Source organism: Ctenopharyngodon idella, chromosome 1 (assembly GCF_019924925.1).
Source record: "Ctenopharyngodon idella isolate HZGC_01 chromosome 1, HZGC01, whole genome shotgun sequence".
Taxonomy (NCBI): Eukaryota; Metazoa; Chordata; class Actinopteri; order Cypriniformes; family Xenocyprididae; genus Ctenopharyngodon; species Ctenopharyngodon idella.
This window is the reverse complement of record NC_067220.1, coordinates 27,345,196-27,363,855: the sequence shown is the minus strand read 5'-3', so window position 1 is coordinate 27,363,855 and position 18,660 is coordinate 27,345,196. Positions and strand designations below refer to the sequence as shown.

The 18,660-nt window shown below is 36.4% G+C and overlaps 1 protein-coding gene across 5 annotated transcripts in view; it reads left to right on the top strand.

Annotated features, from left to right (window-relative positions):
- kcnq5b (potassium voltage-gated channel, KQT-like subfamily, member 5b) overlaps positions 1–18,660 on the top strand; it is a 110,052-nt gene that overhangs the window by 77,239 nt on the left and 14,153 nt on the right. For 4 of the 5 annotated variants that reach the window (XR_007929656.1, XM_051890025.1, XM_051890007.1 and 1 more), the window contains exons 2-9: positions 977–1,067; positions 3,258–3,384; positions 9,343–9,518; positions 9,710–9,835; positions 13,820–13,930; positions 16,157–16,252; positions 17,071–17,165; positions 18,076–18,102. Coding sequence is in view for 4 of the 5 variants with exons in the window: in XM_051890025.1 (XP_051745985.1) it covers positions 977–1,067; positions 3,258–3,384; positions 9,343–9,518; positions 9,710–9,835; positions 13,820–13,930; positions 16,157–16,252; positions 17,071–17,165; positions 18,076–18,102 (849 nt within the window). In the remaining variant the exon portion in view is untranslated. Of the gene's footprint in view, positions 1–976; positions 1,068–3,257; positions 3,385–9,342; positions 9,519–9,709; positions 9,836–13,819; positions 13,931–16,156; positions 16,253–16,802; positions 16,892–17,070; positions 17,166–18,075; positions 18,103–18,660 lie in introns of all 5 variants that reach the window. The other variant, XM_051890016.1, reaches the window with a different exon arrangement.

Here is an 18,660-nt window from a genome sequence, read left to right as displayed (position 1 = left end):
GCTCTAATGATAATTTTGCAAAGTAGAGCTGTTTTTATAGAAATCTGGAAAGTACAGAAAAGAGGGTGGTAGTGTATTTTGTAAGAATAATGATTGTCTCATCAATGCTGTTGGGTGCAAAGCTCTTTGATAACTGCACACTGCAGCAAAAAGACTGTTCATCTCACTCAAGGGGTCAGTCAAGGTTGATCTATTCAGTTCTGTCCACTTCTATTTGGTCATAGGAATGTGTTTCATAGGCCTTCAGGCTGTGAAACTCTATGTTAGAGGTCTGCTTTTTTAATCTTACTTGGTTTTAGAAGATGGGTTTTATCAAAGTTTGAGTCTTTGGTCTTATCGATCCTTTTAGTGCGTATGTATTTATAGTCTATATAAGTGTGACTTCAGCCTGCTAAAAATGTTAGTACAGTGTCCACAATGATGTGACCAAACACTTTTTCTATTACTGTGAATGTATCTTGACAAAACTGACTAAAAGAAAAACGTTTTGTTTCTGGGAGGCATGAGAATTTGCAGGGAAATGAACAAAGTAATTGAGAAAAAGAGACAGTGGGAACCAGACTAGATGGAGCAAGAGGGATAAAGCTAATGTAAGCGAGAGAGAGAGATCAGGCGGTTGACGTAGAAGTCCAATGATCAAATACAGATGTCTCCCACCCCTTATTTGAAAGGGTCAATAATGCAAATCTCCTGGCACAGTTATTCTCTGAACAGCGGTTTTCCTCATGCCATATTTCATATTGATGATGGGAAATTAAGGTTATGGTACTTAGAGTTTGAAATATTTGGAAGAGGTTTTTGATTAGTGTCTAAATGCTGCAGAGCTAAGATAAAATCAGATAAGTCATTTGACGGAAATTATATATTTTATCAAAGTCATTTTTCATTTAATGTTGAATCTTAAAGACAAACAACATAAAATACATTAATACTCAATAAAATGTTTGTTTTATTCTTCCTGTTGTCTTTTTTATAGGTTTGTCCTGGTGTTTGGCTGCTTGGTGCTGTCTGTCTTCTCTACCATTCCAGATCACCAGGATAAGGCCTCTCATAGTCTCCTGATCTTGGTAAGAGCTTAACTTGTAAGAAAATCTAAAGAAAATGAAGGATGAAAACAGTCCCATGCAAAGAAGTTTAAAGAAAAACATTGCATAAACTTTGTTTTAACTGTACTGTACTACAGCAGGTAATTGAATGTTTTACATATAATCTGTCACAGCATGCAATGAAATCTAAAAAATCAGATTTAATGGGATAGTGCCCATTTTAAAATCCATCTGCAACACTCAGTGAGATTAATTTGTGTCTTAGCAGGCAACTTTTTCTATACATCTCTATACATGCAGTACTTTCCTCTTTGCAGTACTTTCCTTTGCCATCCACCAAATTCAGTTAGCTGATGATGAGTCTCCACACATACTTGAATTCAGGTATATGTTATTATAACCATACAGCACAGGTTAAAGGCACAATATGTAAGATTTTTGCAGTAAAATATCCAAAAACCACTAAGCCAGTTTTACATTTTTTGTTCAGTTGAGTACTTACAATATCCCAAATGTTTCCAACGATTTGTAAATCGTGATTTTAACCAAGGATAAGGGACGTGTACGGGAGTCGCCTGTCAATGGCGTCATATCTGCGTTACCCTCAGTTACCGGTTTTATTTTGTAGAAACCATGTAAACACCAAAAACGCTTTAATATATTACATGTTTTATTAGACAAGGGAACAACTTTTTGGTTTATAGACATTTATAGACAGAAAACGAATTATTGTTATATAGCTCAACATGTTTAATCTTATTGTTTAAATCTAGCTTTCTTGATTTTCCGAGAGTACCATGCTTTCACCATGCCTCAGAGAAAAACGTTATTTTGTCAAGTAGCTACATACAGCATTTTAAAATTAATTATGTTCGTCTCTCATTAGCAGTCGCTCCAGCGGCCTCGTTCCGCTCCAACATAACTCGGCCCTGCTCTGCTTCATACTACAGTAATGTTAATAATCTCATCCATAAACATGATTTCTGCTCGAGTGCTGTCCCGATTCTTTTCCACTGATTGTGAGGTGAAGACGACATCTCCCAAGATTACATGCTCAAACTCGACGTCATCAAGCTACGCCTTTGTTTTGAATAGGCAACCTCTAGCGGCAAAAAATCTACATATTGTAGCTTTAATATTCAGATCAATAAAATCACAATATAACTGCAACCCCACTATTAAATCTTGTAGTTTGTTTGTCAGAAGTTGATACCTGGCTTTAATACAGCATGATGGAATATTGTCAATAGTTATTTGTTTACAAAGACAAAAGCCAGCTACAGGTGAGAGGCTGGATCACTGGATCAAAGGCTCATGTTTCTGTTCCTGAAAGTCTGCTGTTTTATGTACTGGTAATAATGGCCATACAAATTGGCCTGATTCGTTTATTGACTCAGCTGACACCGAACATGATATGTATGATGTTAATGGTCTGTAGTCAAAGCTCTGAAGCTAAAGCTACTCACTTATGCAATCATAATGCAAGATGTTTTATTCAGTGACACTGCTGCCTCTATGATTGAAAATACAAAGACAGGATATAAGTCAAGATAACAGTAGCCTTTAAATGGCTTTGAGTTTTGTGAATTCTCTGTGAAATCATCCAAAATACACTTTTAATTGTTTATTTTATTGAACTTTATCTATTTGTGTATATTTCAATCACAGTGCATATCTTTAAAGGCCGATTTCTCAAAATGAGTTCTTTCTCATGCACTGAGCCAGAAATCTCCATTTATAGCACCAAACGTTACATTTGTATTATCTTATCCATATTCTAAGGGTTTTTACAGAGGGGTTTGTTCATACATCATTTGCCTGATTCATCATTTTGTTGAGAGTTTTTTTTTTTTTTTTTTTTTAATTATTATTTTTGGAGTGATAAAGAGATCTCTTCTGTTAAAACTCTAATAGGCCTATGTCAACAAAACAAAACAAGAATTTTGAACCTGGCTTTATCCAATATTTAGATTTCTGTTCTGTAAATTTATGTAAATTGATATTCGTATTCACCTGGGGTGTCTTGACTTAAAATGTGCTGTTGTGCAAAATGTACAGTATTTCTCTCAATGTGCAATTCCAGGACTGATGTATGTAATGTAGTTGTAATGTATTTGTTTAGCAGTGTTATTGTTTTAGCAACCAACCACAGATGATACAAGTACACACCCACACAAACAAACTTGAAAAGGTCTTTCTTTGTCTTTGTAGGAGTTTGTGATGATCGTTGTGTTTGGGCTGGAGTACATCATTCGAATCTGGTCTGCTGGTTGTTGTTGCCGGTACAGAGGATGGCAGGGGCGACTTCGCTTCGCAAGGAAGCCCTTCTGTGTCATAGGTGAGCTTTCAATGAATGTACAAGAAAAGTTTCCCTCCATGAAATCAGAAACTTTCACGAGTCTTTCATGGTTAACAATTTGGGTTTCAGGACTTTTTTAATTTCTAAATGAGCTCATAGAGTAAAATTTGACAGAAATCACACGTCATAAAATTGACTTTTGTTCTTCATATTTTCTTTTTGGTGACTTGATATACAAGGAATATTCCAAAGCTGGAGTAAAAATGTTCAGTCGCCTGTTACATGAAGCTAGATGAACAAACTCTGAGTTTCAGAGAAAGTTTAGAGTTGACAATTTCATATAAATCCAACCTGGTTTAGATCATGTTCAACGGGCTCACAGCACTTGGTATAAATGTTCTCTGTCAACCCAGATTTGATCCAGAGTTTGTGATTAACTCTGAAGCATAAACCTGTTCTGGAGCAGGATAGCCATGCAGCTTAATTTACCATGGCTATGAAACCCGCTAAAAACCAATCCACCTTCTTGAGCCAGAAAAACCAGAGTTTGCTCAAACTAATCTCAAACTTACCTGGCAACTAGCAACTGAAACCAGCTTCATGCAACACAATGATTTCTGTAGTAGATTATATAAATAAAAGAGTAAAACTGAGAAAAAGAAAAAAAGAAAAAAAAAATTATTTGCCAAAGCCAATTTTTACTTGCTTTTGGTGGTTGCAGTGTGTACATTTTCCTGGATACTTGTAAGGACACATGTTAAAGAGACAAACACACACACCATCACTGGTTATGGGTTAAACTGTAAAAATAAAAAGCAAATATTTGGTGACCTTAAAATATTCAGTTAGTTAGTTTGTGGTAGCTCTAAATCACATGATTTTATTCAGCAAGGATGCATTAAATTGAAGTGAAAGTAAAGATATTGTTTCAAAAGATTGCTCTTTCAAACAAATGGTGTTCTTTTAAACATTTTATTAATGAAAGAATCTTGGTTGTCCTTGTTTCCAGAAAAATATTGAGCATCACAGTTAAAACAGTTGTGCTAATAGGAATAAATGTTTCTTGAGCACCAAGTCAGTATATTAGCATGATTTGAGAAGGATCATGTGACACTGAAGACTGGACTAATGATGCTGAAAATTCAGCATTGCCATCACAGCAATAATTTACATTTTAAAATATATTAAAATACAAAACAACTATTTAAATTGTAATTCACAATATTACAAAGTTTTTACTGTGGTTTTGATTAAATAAATGCAGCCTTGGTGAGAAAAAGTGACTTTTTTCAAAAAATATTACTGTTCCCACACATTTGAATGGTAGTGTACACATCCCTGGTCTGTTCTAGGTATATATTATTATAACATGTTTTGTCGGCTATTAGTAACACTATTAATACTGGTCACTGTTACAAATGCATTGCTTCTATCTGTAAGCAATAAGGTACGAGAGGCTGTGACTAGCCTCAAGTACCTTATTGCTTTTATAAAACGGTTACCACACAATACAAATATTAAAGCCAAAAATATGTATCAATGCAACTTTTATGAAGTAAACTGTCACTAAAAGCCTTCCTTCTGCCGGAAAAAATAGTCCCTGACCGTGAACAGCAAAAGAAGTTACATTATTACGCCATTAGATGGCGGCAAAGACTGTCTTTATGAGTGTGTCAGTCAGTAGCGAAGACTTTTACATTGAAAAGACTGAATTGTTGTGAACACGGAACAAGACGCAACTGACAAATGCTTTGACTAGCGCTGTCAGTCATGGGAAAACACCTTAACTGTTAAAAGGACAAGATAATACATGCTAAATGCTAAATCTGAATGCAGGTAATACTTGCGGTAATCCTTGCTCACTTGATCTCTTTCTCACAATACTACATAATACAGTACATTTCAATGAACAATATGAATTGAGAACATACAGTTTATGTTGCTAAGAGTGGTTGCTAAGGGTGTTGTGTGGTGATACACAGAACCGTTGGGTGAAGCGGTCATAGCCGTGTTTTATCGTGAATAAAACACAGCTATTGACCAATCAGAATCAAGGACAGGAACTAACCGTTTTATAAAGCAACTTTCATCCTTCCAAGACACAAACCATGTTCATTCCTCAGTAACCATGGCAGCAGCATCATAACTGATCAACATTAAGGAACTATCTCATGCCTTTTAAATAATGTTACTGTACTTAGCCCTTGACCGGAAACCTTTTACTCAGCATCCTCCAGTTGTGGCTGCCAAAAACCACCAAATCCACATTTCAGCAAACAGCTCTCATTCAGTGACCCCTCAACCTGTCTAATGTTCTCCAGACTGTTGTTACACAGTGCGAGCTCATTAATACTGGCTTTGCTATTAATAAGGTTTTACTTTGTTTAAGTGTGTGTAGGTGCTTGTGGTGTATGTTCTTAAGTGCTAACACTTAGCCCTGGCCCTATCGATCTAAATGGGGAACGATGAGAGTAATGAACGTCATTAATAATAGGAAATAATGTGTCTGTGTGTGCAGACCAAATGCTGTGTCTCATTCTGCTCCCTATGTTCCTTTTGTGAACACTAGCAAATGTCTCGATGCCCTAAACACCAGGGACACTGATATTTGACACTTTGTCTTCATATATTTACACTTGTGCTCATCCTTGATAGCTTGGATTGAATATTTTATAAATATTGTAGTGAATATTTAGGCGGGCATTCTGGGAATTTATAGTGAGCAAATGTCTCAGTACTGGAATAATTTTAACTATTTCTAGAACTGTCCCTACAGTTAACTCCCTTGCTAGTACACTTACAACTATGGAGCCACTAAAACTTGTTAAACCCTGCAAAACCACTTAAAACTTTTTTTGAGAAAAAAAAAAAAAGTGATAATTTGAGTAATGGTTGGACTTTAGGCATTCAATTTCCATTTGGGTTTTCATGTGAAACTTCTGAGTTAACAGGCAGGGACATTCATTCTTGGTGTTACTATAAACTGCTGAAGGGTTTTCCTGCAAAAGCAATATCACATCATTCATCATTTTAACAGACAAATACCATCTAATGGAGGCTAATGACTTGTTGAATCAATTAAGAAATGTACTCTGAATTTAAAATTGACAAAGCAAAATAAACCCTGTCTGAATAAGTTTATTCTGGAAACAGCTGGGGAAAAAAAAACAAAAAAACAACAACAACAACACAGGCTCATTGGAAAAATGTACCTGTGTCAACAACATTTTTGCAAAACACAAAATACATACATACATAACTGAAGTTTCTAACAGAAATGAACACTAGAGGCAGTAAAACAACAAGCACTTTTAATCATTTTCACACACAATTATGATTACAGGGCCAGATTATGGATTAATGAAGACTTGTTTTCTCGCGGCTCCTTGCACAATAATGTTATGACCTCAAAACACTTTTTACCATAGTGCATGATTTGTAAACAAATATATTTTGGAGTTTGCATCACTTACCCAGCTCCATATGTTCAGTTTTACTGATGTAACAAGCATGTTTGGTAGCTCAGCTGGTACAGAATTGTATTTGCGAAGCAAAGAGCTCGGGTACGAATCCTGTGAAAAACAAATCACGATAAAAGAGCTCAAAGACAAGAGTTCAAAAACAATCTAAAATGCCATGGTTATGATTTTGTTTTTATGTAACATTTGCTTTTGTTAACAGTATCGGGTAGGTTTTGCGTAGGTGTACGTTATTAAACGTGATGGAGCACGTTTTTAGCATCACTCACCGGACATTTCAATTCAGAACTGCGGTGATACGTACAAACGGCAACGTATTAAAATGCTGACATATTTATGTTCATCTGTTCCGGAAAAAAACTGAAAACTCACTGGACATTTCAATTTGAAACTGTCGCAAAACGTGCATGGCGCAACGTATTTTACTTTGTGTTTTGCAAAAATGTTGACACAGGTACATTTTTCTAATGAGCCTGGGCTGAAAAAAAAAAAAAAAAAAAAAAACTTAGACTCAGAAGTCCATTTACATCCATTCACATTTGTTTGTAGAAGTAGCCTAATGTTTATATGATGAGTTAGTGCACCACACACTACTTAAAGAGAAAACATGTTTCAGATTTAGTTTGCTGGCATAAACCTGTCCAATTACTGTGAACATATTCTGTCATTCAGTTTAAGCCAACAATATTAGCTTAACATACTGCATTGCAAGATTTCTCATTCAGGTATAATGTCTAGTTTTGATTGAAATTCTGCTATTCAAAATCTATTTTAAATCTGACAAACAAAGTTTGTCAAATTCTTAGATAGTATATGTAATGAAAAAGAAAGGTTATATTAAATTAGAAAAAGTGGTTTCAGGCTTTTTGGCTCTCTAATTCCATAATTCATAATTCTTGATTTAAATGGACATTTTTTTAAATGTCCAGATAGTGGAAGAAAATCACTTTTCAACAGGCCTGATTAAGTGTGGTGGTCTCTTTCATGTGAAGGACTTATGTATTTTTCATTGAGTTCATGAGTCACCTTTCTACTGTGCTGGATATCTACGTCATAATTTATACATCTAGAGTGCACTTTTACACCTAAATAAGCATTTTCCCTCCCAGCTTGAAGCTCCCTGAAGACTTTAAGAACACATGTACTGTGATGATTTGACTTAGAATGACAGACTACAGCAGACAGCAGAAGAGTGGGGGAGCATGAACGCACATTTGGAAAGTTTGAGTTCATTGACTAAAATATGAATTTAGACGGTGGTTTAGAAAGAGAAAGAAAATATTATTGCAGTTGAGTAGTACTTTGGGGTTGTTTGTGTTCTTTGAGGGTTTGATGTCACGTTTCCAAGTGGATGTGGTTTCTGTGTGAACTTCCCGTGTCCTTCTCTTGTTCTTTCTTTCTCTTTATCCTCTTTCCCACAGAATATGGGCAAGATACACTCGCAGAAAATAAAAAAACCTTGTACCTTTATATTTGGAAATCCATCTTTCCAATTAATTAATGAGAAGTAAATTGTCTAGTCTGAGATGTCATTCTCATTTACCTGAATTAAAGTTCATTGACACATTTTCAGGTTAATAAGCTATTTATATCTAAACAGAAGGTGTTTTGTTGATTTACTACAGCTATTTTCAACCAGGGGGTCAGAGCCCAGTGTGGGGCCTCAGAAATTTTTCAAAGGGATGCATGATGATATTAAAATCATTTCAATTAATTATATCAAAATAATCTAAATTAATTAAACACATAAAATTAAAATGTAAGCTGCAATCATATTTATTTATTATCACATATATTTATATTATTAGTATATTTTTAGTATAATAGTTATTTTTCCACTTAATAACTATTGTTTTGTTGTTGTTGTTGTTGGTTTGTTTCTTTTAAGTACATATTGTTCTTGAAACTTCTGTAATCACAAAATGAATTATAACAAATTAATTTAATAAATCAATGCTTACAGTTATTGTTATTAAAATACTTAGGAAAAGCAGCTTTGCCATAATTACAGCAGAAATGCTGGAGGAAATATAATTGGTGGCCTTCAAGTCAAAAAGGTTGAGGTCTATTAATTAATCGATGCTTTTGTCCATTGGGATTTACAGCATAAATATTACAAGGATAGGTCTATTTGGAAATTTTCATAGATTGAACTGAAAAGTAACGGGGAAAAGGAGAAAAAAATAGATATGATGCAGGATAAATGTATTTTTCTTTAACAACCTCACATTTCAAAAAGTGTGGCTCTGTACTGTAAGTCTCCTTAAAAATATGATTTCTGGGCCTGATCAACCTGTAGGGATTTACTTTCTGATAATGGTCATTATGAAAACATTGGACAATGTAACAAGAAATAATTATTTTAGAACTTTACATTCAATTAAAGCTCACACAAATGGCATATGACATCTTCTGTGATCGTCTGTGATCATGTTAGCACACTTGCTACTCATGTAAAATGTCTTCTAACATTCTTTTTTTTTTTTTTTTTTTTTCTGTTCTTTTCCATAACTGTCAGACATTATAGTGCTGATTGCATCTGTTGCTGTGGTGTCGGCGGGGAGTCAAAGCAACATTTTTGCAACATCTGCACTGCGAAGCTTAAGGTTTTTACAGATCCTGCGAATGGTGCGCATGGACCGCCGTGGAGGAACTTGGAAGCTTCTGGGATCTGTAGTTTATGCACACAGCAAGGTGAGTTTATTGAAAAGTCATCATCCAGAATTATTTGCTTTATTGTCTTTGATATAAAGATCTTGGAATAATTTAGAATCCCACTTTGTATTATCAGCAAAAAATCCTGAGTCAGACATAACCATATCCAAAAGTACTTTTTGTGCAGATATCCTCTATATGTCCTCAGTATCTGCTTCTCCGTCTAATAGGAATTGGTCACTGCCTGGTACATCGGGTTCCTTGTGCTCATCTTTTCCTCTTTCCTGGTTTATCTGGTGGAAAAGGAGTTCAATAAAGATTTCGCCACCTATGCTGATGCATTGTGGTGGGGCACGGTGAGTCTCTCACCCACATCTTTGCACAATGGTATATTCCCTCTTGAGTCTTAACAAGTAATATTCTGACCTATACTGAGCTTCACAAAACAAGTTATTCATATCTGATGTGGTGCTAGACATGCGTTATAGCACTTCTGTGACTCTGATGCATTTATTCCTGGGTAATTTCTTCCTGCACTTGCTAATGGTCAACATTACTGGGATATTGCAAGATGTACTAGTTTCAGTTTAATATGACCATTGATATCAGTTGTAATTTCAGGCTCACTCTTTTTCATCCTTTTGTTCATTGCCTTCTACCTTGTTTGGTAAATTGAAACCTTTTCCATAAAGGTTTTATGGAGGCCCATTAGATTCCATTTCCATGGATATAGAAAGTCTCGCTTGGATGCCCTTGATGCTTCAGAGAACAGAGATCAGGCTCATACAGGTTGTTACAACCCAAAAGGAAGACAAAGGCCACATATATGCATAATTGAAGATATAAACACATACAGATATACAGTATAGAGAATCATCTTGCAGTGGTTATCAACTGCTTAGTTGATGGTTTTGATGAAGTCGCGAATAGCAGGGAAAAAACAAGGCAGCAGCTATTTGAACTAAGTGCAAATAGTAATAGATGCTATTTACACTAAGTGAAAATAGCAATATATTCTATTTACACTAAGTGACAATAGCAACATTTCTTAGCGATATGCTATTTCAACTAAGTGAAAATAGCGATACATTCTACAGTGGGTACAGAAAGTATTCAGACCCCCTTAAATTTTTCACTCTTTGTTATATTGCAGCCATTTGCTAAAATCATTTAAGTTCATTTTTTTTCCTCATTAATGTACATACAGCACCCCATACTGACAGAAAAACACAGAATTGTTGACATTTTTGCAGATTTATTAAAAAAGAAAAACTGAAATATCACATGGTCCTAAGTATTCAGACCCTTTGCTCAGTATTTAGTAGAAGCACCCTTTTGATCTAATACAGCCATGAGTCTTTTTGGGAAAGATGCAACAAGTTTTTCACACCTGGATTTGGGGATCCTCTGCCATTCCTCCTTGCAGATCCTCTCCAGTTCTGTCAGGTTGGATGGTAAACGTTGGTGGACAGCCATTTTTAGGTCTCTCCAGAGATGCTCAATTGGGTTTAAGTCAGGGCTCTGGCTGGGCCATTCAAGAACAGTCACAGAGTTGTTGTGAAGCCACTCCTTCGTTATTTTAGCTGTGTGCTTAGGGTCATTGTCTTGTTGGAAGGTAAACCTTCAGCCCAGTCTGAGGTCGTGAGCACTCTGAAGAAGGTTTTCGTCCAGGATATCCCTGTACTTGGTCGCATTCATCTTTCCCTCGATTGCAACCAGTTGTCCTGTCCCTGCAGCTGAAAAACACCCCCACAGCATAATGCTGCCACCACCATGCTTCACTGTTGGGACTGTATTGGACAGGTGATGAGCAGTGCCTGGTTTTCTCCACACATACCGCTTACAATTAAGGCCAAAAAGTTCTATCTTGGTCTCATCAGACCAGAGAATCTTATTTCTCACCATCTTAGCAAACTCCATGCAGGCTTTCATGTGTCTTGCACTGAGGAGAGGCTTCCGTCGGGCCACTCTGCCATAAAGCCCCGACTGGTGGAGGGCTGCAGTGATGGTTGACTTTCTACAACTTTCTCCCATCTCCCGACTGCATCTCTGGAGCTCAGCCACAGTGATCTTTGGGTTCTTCTTTACCTCTCTCACCAAGGCTCTTCTCCCCCGATAGCTCAGTTTGGCCGGACGGCCAGCTCTAGGAAGGGATCTGGTCGTCCCAAACGTCTTCCATTTAAGGATTATGGAGGCCACTGTGCTCTTAGGAACCTTAAGTGCAGCAGAAATTTTTTTGTAACCTTGGCCAGATCTGTGCCTTGCCACAATTCTGTCTCTGAGCTCTTCAGGCAGTTCCTTTGACCTCATGATTCTCATTTGCTCTGACATGCACCGTGAGCTGTAAGGTCTTATATAGACAGGTGTGTGGCTTTCCTAATCAAGTCCAATCAGTATAATCAAACACAGCTGGACTCAAATGAAGGTGTAGAACCATCTCAAGGATGATCAGAAGAAATGGACAGCACCTGAGTTAAATATATGAGTGTCACAGCAAAGGGTCTGAATACTTAGGACCATGTGATATTTCAGTTTTTCTTTTTTAATAAATCTGCAAAAATGTCAACAATTCTGTGTTCTTCTGTCAATATGGGGTGCTGTGTGTACATTAATGAGGAAAAAAATGAACTTAAATGATTTTAGCAAATGGCTGCAATATAACAAAGAGTGAAAAATTTAAGGGGTCTGAATACTTTCCGTACCCACTGTATTTACACCATGTAAAAGTATCAGTTCTTTGCAATAAGTAAATAGTAATTAGATGCTATCTATACTGGCAGATACTATTTGCACCTCAGTATTTTTGTACATTAACAGGATGCAATAATATCATAGAGTGTAAATGATTATATTTTATTAAAATTATTAAATGGATGCTGCCTTATTGGGAGAATAAAAACCCTCTCTACACCTTCCCCTAACCCTATACCAAATAAACACATTTAATATTATTAAACACTCGTTTGCAGTTTATTTCCACTTTTAGAATATTAATTTCATTTTTATTGAAAATAAATGTGAGCTCTGCAAAAGGCAGATTCAAACCCACGTCGATCATGTTAAAAGCAAGGTCTGTGAGCCCTACTTGTTACCGCCACACCACTGAAGATGTTGAATTTTGTGCGTCCTTTTTAAAACTTGAGTGGTCAAACCAAACATTGGTGGGCAGAGCTAGTGTAAATAGCATTTGCCAACAAGGGACGCTATTTGCACTTGTGTAAATAGACACTCCGAAAAAGGGCAGACTCAATGTAAATAAGACAATTAACCAAGTAATCATTCATAGTTTGAATAGCTAAATAAATAGACTTTCTGGCTTTCTTTGGTTGTTGAGGTTAAAGTCAATCAAGCTTTATGCTAATTGGACCTCAAATTACATCTGTCACTTAGTAGAAGCTAGCCAAATTAGCCTGGACAAGTCTCTTGACATGCCATCATCCTCAAAAACCATTAACAAAATTACAGGTAAAAAGAAAAATTACCCAAACTATATTACAGTTTTTTCAACTGCTTACACACAAAATTCTTACTTGTCACACAATTTCTGAAGCCTGACACTCAAACACCAGAACCACACACCAAATCTGCAAAACCATACACTAATTCTCGGCCTTCGACTCAGTTTTCAATTTCATAAAACACTTTCCGTAAAACACAACACACAATTCTCTATGTAACACACAAAAATCTAACAGGAAGAATCTTAATTTCCTTTTTCAAACACAACCATTGTTTCTGTCCAACTACACATGGTTGATGTATTTCTTTTCTTTCGTACTATGTAATACTGTATTCACAACCACAAATGCTTACAGTAAAAAAATAAATAGTTTGAATTTTTCAACATCTCTCTGCCAATTACTTTCAATTTTGTACAGAAATGTACATAGGAGCTCATGAAAGAAGAGCTTTAGATTTTGGATAAATGTGTATATGTATATATCCAAAAATAGAATATTATGGCAAAGGTGTTTGCAACGTAACACAAATGTTTGCTTTTGAGATGTGTTTGTGATATTATGAATGCAGTGCTTCATTTTGCAAGAGATGTGAGGCATTTTGTGTGTGCAATTATTGGATTTGTGTGTAAAGTTTTGAAAAAAAGAAGCAAAGTTTTGAAAACGTATGTAAGCAGTTGAAAAAAACTGTAAATACCATCTCACCTGCAACGAGTATAAACATGGTTTCTGTCAACCAGATTGTGTTTTATGTATAATGAATTGATGGCAGGATAGAGCATGCATTTTTAAAGAGACATTTTGAAACCAGAATTGTTCATTTTCTATTTACCCTACCTGTTTTTTATTTATTTATTTATTTATTTATTGTTCTTTTTTTAGATCACCCTCACTACTATTGGTTATGGAGATAAGACTCCTAAAACCTGGACCGGACGAATGCTGTCTGCTGGCTTTGCCCTGCTTGGGATCTCCTTTTTTACTCTGCCTGCGGTAAACCTTACATGCACCAAGAAATATTCTATACCTTGTTTCCTTACACTACTTAAAATATTAACTCAGTGTTTTATTAATTCAGCATCATGTCACTTCTCCAGATACAGTACAACACTAATAAAGAGCCACTTTGTAAATAATTTGCATAATTGAGACCTTATGTCCTAATGTCCTTATTGGTTTTCAGCCTGTTCCACACAATTAAATCTTATTCATGGCTGCTAAAGCAGAATTTTATTTGGTGTCTTTGTAAAAAAATTGTAAAGGTACATCCATAGAACACTAGTTACTATGCTGGCAGTTTTTACAACAAATATGGAATACAAATGAAGACAAAATGAGTTCTTCTGTTTGAGATACTGTGCATGTTTTAATACAGACTGCAAGTTTGGTTTGAAGACAAAAAACGTACCAAGCACAATGTTCTCTTACCATTCCTGATTTCTATATAAAGCACTCAACACGTTCACCGTGGTCTTGCGGCTATCAGAGCAGAAACGAAAGCTCTGTGCGCATTCCATCATCTCTGTGCGCATTCATATGTAAATTGTGTGAGCTTATTTTGCCCATTAGGCCCTTTACACCTGGTATTAAGATGCGTTTTGGTCGATCGGATCACAAGTAGACGAGGGAGACACATACCCGTTTACACCTAGCGTTTTAATCCGTCTCTTTTTGACCTAACTTGCGATCTGATCGATCAAAATGCATCTTAATACCAGGGTGTAAACGGGGAGTTAGAAAGATCTGAAAAAGCCCATACATTTACGTGTCATAGTTCTTCCCTTGCCATAGCAAGAAGGGAGGGGAAAAGAGCCCGGGTGTCACACAATGCCATCCAGGGTGAGGACAGATCTAAAGACTGTCATCGCCTCTAGGATGGTTAAAAAAAGAAAAATTCAGTTCCTCTACAAGCCTATTAGGTGTGCGGTATGCTTCGCTTCTACAATCTTTTCCACACACATTCATGGATATTATTATTGTTGAATTGGACTGACCCCAGGCTTTGACTCCTTTGGGTTAATCTGTTCCAAAGGGTTTGTCCTTGTGCATACTTCACAACCTTATTGGTCAGGCATTTTTTTCAGTATGGTGACATGGGTATTAATGTTTCCATAGCGTCAATGCCATGACGCAGCATTGAGTTCCACTCATGTGTTCCACTCAATGTCTCATTATGTATGTAATCCAGTTCCCTGAGAGGGGAACGTGACACTGCATTGCTTTGCCATACTTCACACAAAGCCTGAAAACATCTGCCTTCAGACAATTAGAATCTGGTTATGTGCATTTCAGGCGTTTATTTATGGTCTCGGTGACACGCTTGCACTACGTCACCTGACCACACTGTTGGCCAATAGAATTGGTGTTTTTCCACACATGCTTCAGATACCAGCTCAATCAGGAGCATTGCCACAGCGTCAACATCATGACACTGTGTCTCGTTCCCCTCTCAGGGAACCAGTATACCAGAGATGGGCACTCGAGTTAGTGACTCGGACTCGAGTCGCACTAGAGTTGCATTTTAATGGACTTCAGACTTGACTCGGACTCGACCTGAAATGACTTCAGACTTGACTCGACTCGACACAAAACGACACTTGAATATCAACTCAAGTCTTTTACTCTTAACTACTGATATAATAAATAAAGAATTTGTGTTGTGTTTGAATGGTTTTATAATATCTGCATCACATATTATATTATATTATATTGTATTTCCCTATGTGTCATGGTAGATCGGACTCTGAAATGTCATAAGAGTCCCATGAAACATGATGGGAGCCACCATGACGTATGTTCTTTCGTTTGGGTTTATTAACATGTCAGATCGGCTAGATGCACAGAATGCGGGAAAACAATTAAAGACACCGGAATGACAACATAAAATTTTATGAGACATCGCATCCACAAAGGTTAGTCACATTAACTCACACAGGCAGCTGGCTATTATACTGTGGTGTAGCTGCATGGCTCATTTGGATTGCCAGCCTGTTAAAATATGAACAATGACTCGAGACTCGACTCGGACTCGTGACAAAAGACTCCAGACTTGACTCGGACTACAGTGATAAAGACTTCAGACTTGACTCAGACTCCAGATAAAAGACTCGTGAACATCTCTGCAGTATACATACGTAACCTGAGAAATTTCCTATAATCCTATTGTCTAATTCTAACCTATAGTATTACTGACATGGTTCTACTTCACTTGCATTGCAGGGTATTTTGGGTTCGGGTTTTGCCCTGAAGGTTCAAGAACAGCACAGACAGAAGCACTTTGAGAAGAGAAGGAACCCTGCAGCCTGCCTTATACAGGTCAGACACAAGAGTCATGAATCTGCCTTCACATTTGGTGATATTAAACGATCTTGTAAAATAGAATTTGCTTTATAGTGTCATTTTTATGACAGAGAATTTAATGGAAAACGTCATGCCTCTAAGTAGAGTTAATGTTTTTTAATGGCATCGTATCTTTTTATATATATTGTAACTGTGATTTGTGTCTGAATGCACCACAGTGTTTTTGTTGCCTTATAAACCTTTTATGAAATGGCTGAGACTGTGGATAGTCTTATCTTATAGTCTTAAGTTCACAGCAAAGGGATTTTATTTGCTTGAACCAGTGTTACGCTGGTTTTAACGTGGACGTACTGGGTTTTGATATCTGCAATTAAGAGTTGTAAAAATCTCCTGAATTTGTTGCAAAAAATATTGGAGGAACTTCCCTTCTATGTGTGTGTGTGTGTGTGTGTGTGTGTGTGTGTGTGTGTGCCTGCCTGCGTGTGTGCGTGCGTGTGTGAGTGTGTGAGTGTGTGTGCGTTGTGTTTCTGCTCACTATGTTTTACTCTCCCTAACCCTGAATAAGGCTGCGTGGCGATATTACTCCACTGATGGTAGTCGTCCTTACCTTGAGGCCACTTGGCGTCACTATGAGTCTACAATCCCTGTCCTGAGGCATGTATTGGTGCCTGCTCTGACCGAAAAAAACCTGTGTAGTTTTATTTACTAATCTGCTTTTTTTCCTTTTTGTTTTTTCTTCTTCTCTTTCTCTTCTACTGGCTTGTTCTTCTTCTGTCTTTTCCTCTTCTTCCTTTATCCCTTCTTCTTTTGGTTTTATATATTTTTGCATGTAGTGTGTGTGGCGTAGCTATGCGGCTGATGAGAACTCGGTTTCCGTTGCTACCTGGAAACCTCATTTGAAGGCGTTGCATACCTGCAGTCCTACAAAGTAGGTACAACCCCCCTGGCAGCTGCTATTCCAATTTCTGTCTGTTCCCTTGGTTCTTTCATTTACCACAAAGGGAAACTTTCCTCTTTTCCTCTATTTATTTGTTCAATTTCCTCATGTAACTTTATTGTGCCTGTCTCCCACACAGTCCATTCTTCTTTTCACATCCTCTTCATTTCAACATTCAAAAAAACTACATATGTCAGTTTTTATGTCCATTTTACATTTATCTGATACATTCATGACCATACACAAGAATCATTATAGACCAGGTTATATTGTTATAGACAATAGCAGGTCTAATGTAGGTCTAGCTGTCCATAAAATCACCTGATTGCAGTCTTTCTCTCAAAGTGAAAGGGGAAAAAAACAATGTGAATGGACAGTAATGTTTCTCTCCATTTTGGAGTTATGCCCACATTCTGTTTTATAATGACACAATCGTGAATATGCAGTAGTGCTCCATCTTGGTAAATAGTATTACAAGCAACCAAATTGACTACCTGATTGAGAAAAAAATGTGATTGCCTTTGCCTTGTCATTTATAAATGCCCTTATATCACATAAGACCATGAAATGTAACTAGACCTGCTAAAAGCATTACTTTAAACATACTGAGAATAAACTAGACATTCAGAAGGGCTCCAAATACATATGGCACATTTATTTGCTTGAGCTTCTGAAGTTCTTGCAATACTCTGCATGTTTTGATTTGCATGTATATGCATTTGTTTTGAACTGGCTGTTGCTTTTGGTGCATTAGTATGCATGAAATATTCTATGATAAATTGGACCCCATGAATCTGAACTTATGTCATGTGTAGTTTATAACAAGACAGTCTACTGTAGATTCATTTAACATCTCATATTAAAATATTTCTCTTTCTACATCACCTTCTGGCACCTAAAGGAAGGATCAAGGAGAGTCATCTACAAGGTTTGTGTTGTTTCATATATACTATAAATAAATGACAATTGAGACAGAATTTTGAAAATTGCTGTTGTTATACTAGTGTAATAAAATGAAAATGAAAAAAATAAATAAATCACACTGTGACTTTATATCCCAAAAATGGGCCTTTATCTTGTAATTCAGACTATATTTCTGATCATGGTTAGAGTTCATATCTTCTAACTGTGACCTTATATCTCAAAATGTGACTTCATAGTAATGTTGTGACTTTATATTTCACAATTGCAATTTTATTCCTCATAATTACAACTTTAATTTTCAATTTATATATCACAATGCAAATTCAAATCTTGCAATTTGATTGTTAGTATCTCTCAAATATGACTTTATTTCTTCTAATTGCAACTCACAATGTGTTTTTATTTCTCAAAAATGCAAATTTATGTCTCATAATTGTGACTTTATTTCTTATTTGAAACTTAATCTCAAAATTACTTTTCTACATTTTATTCTGAGGAGGACACAGGCTTCCATATTTGATCAGTAGTTCCCTCTGATGTCTGTTTACTGCCATCTGTTATT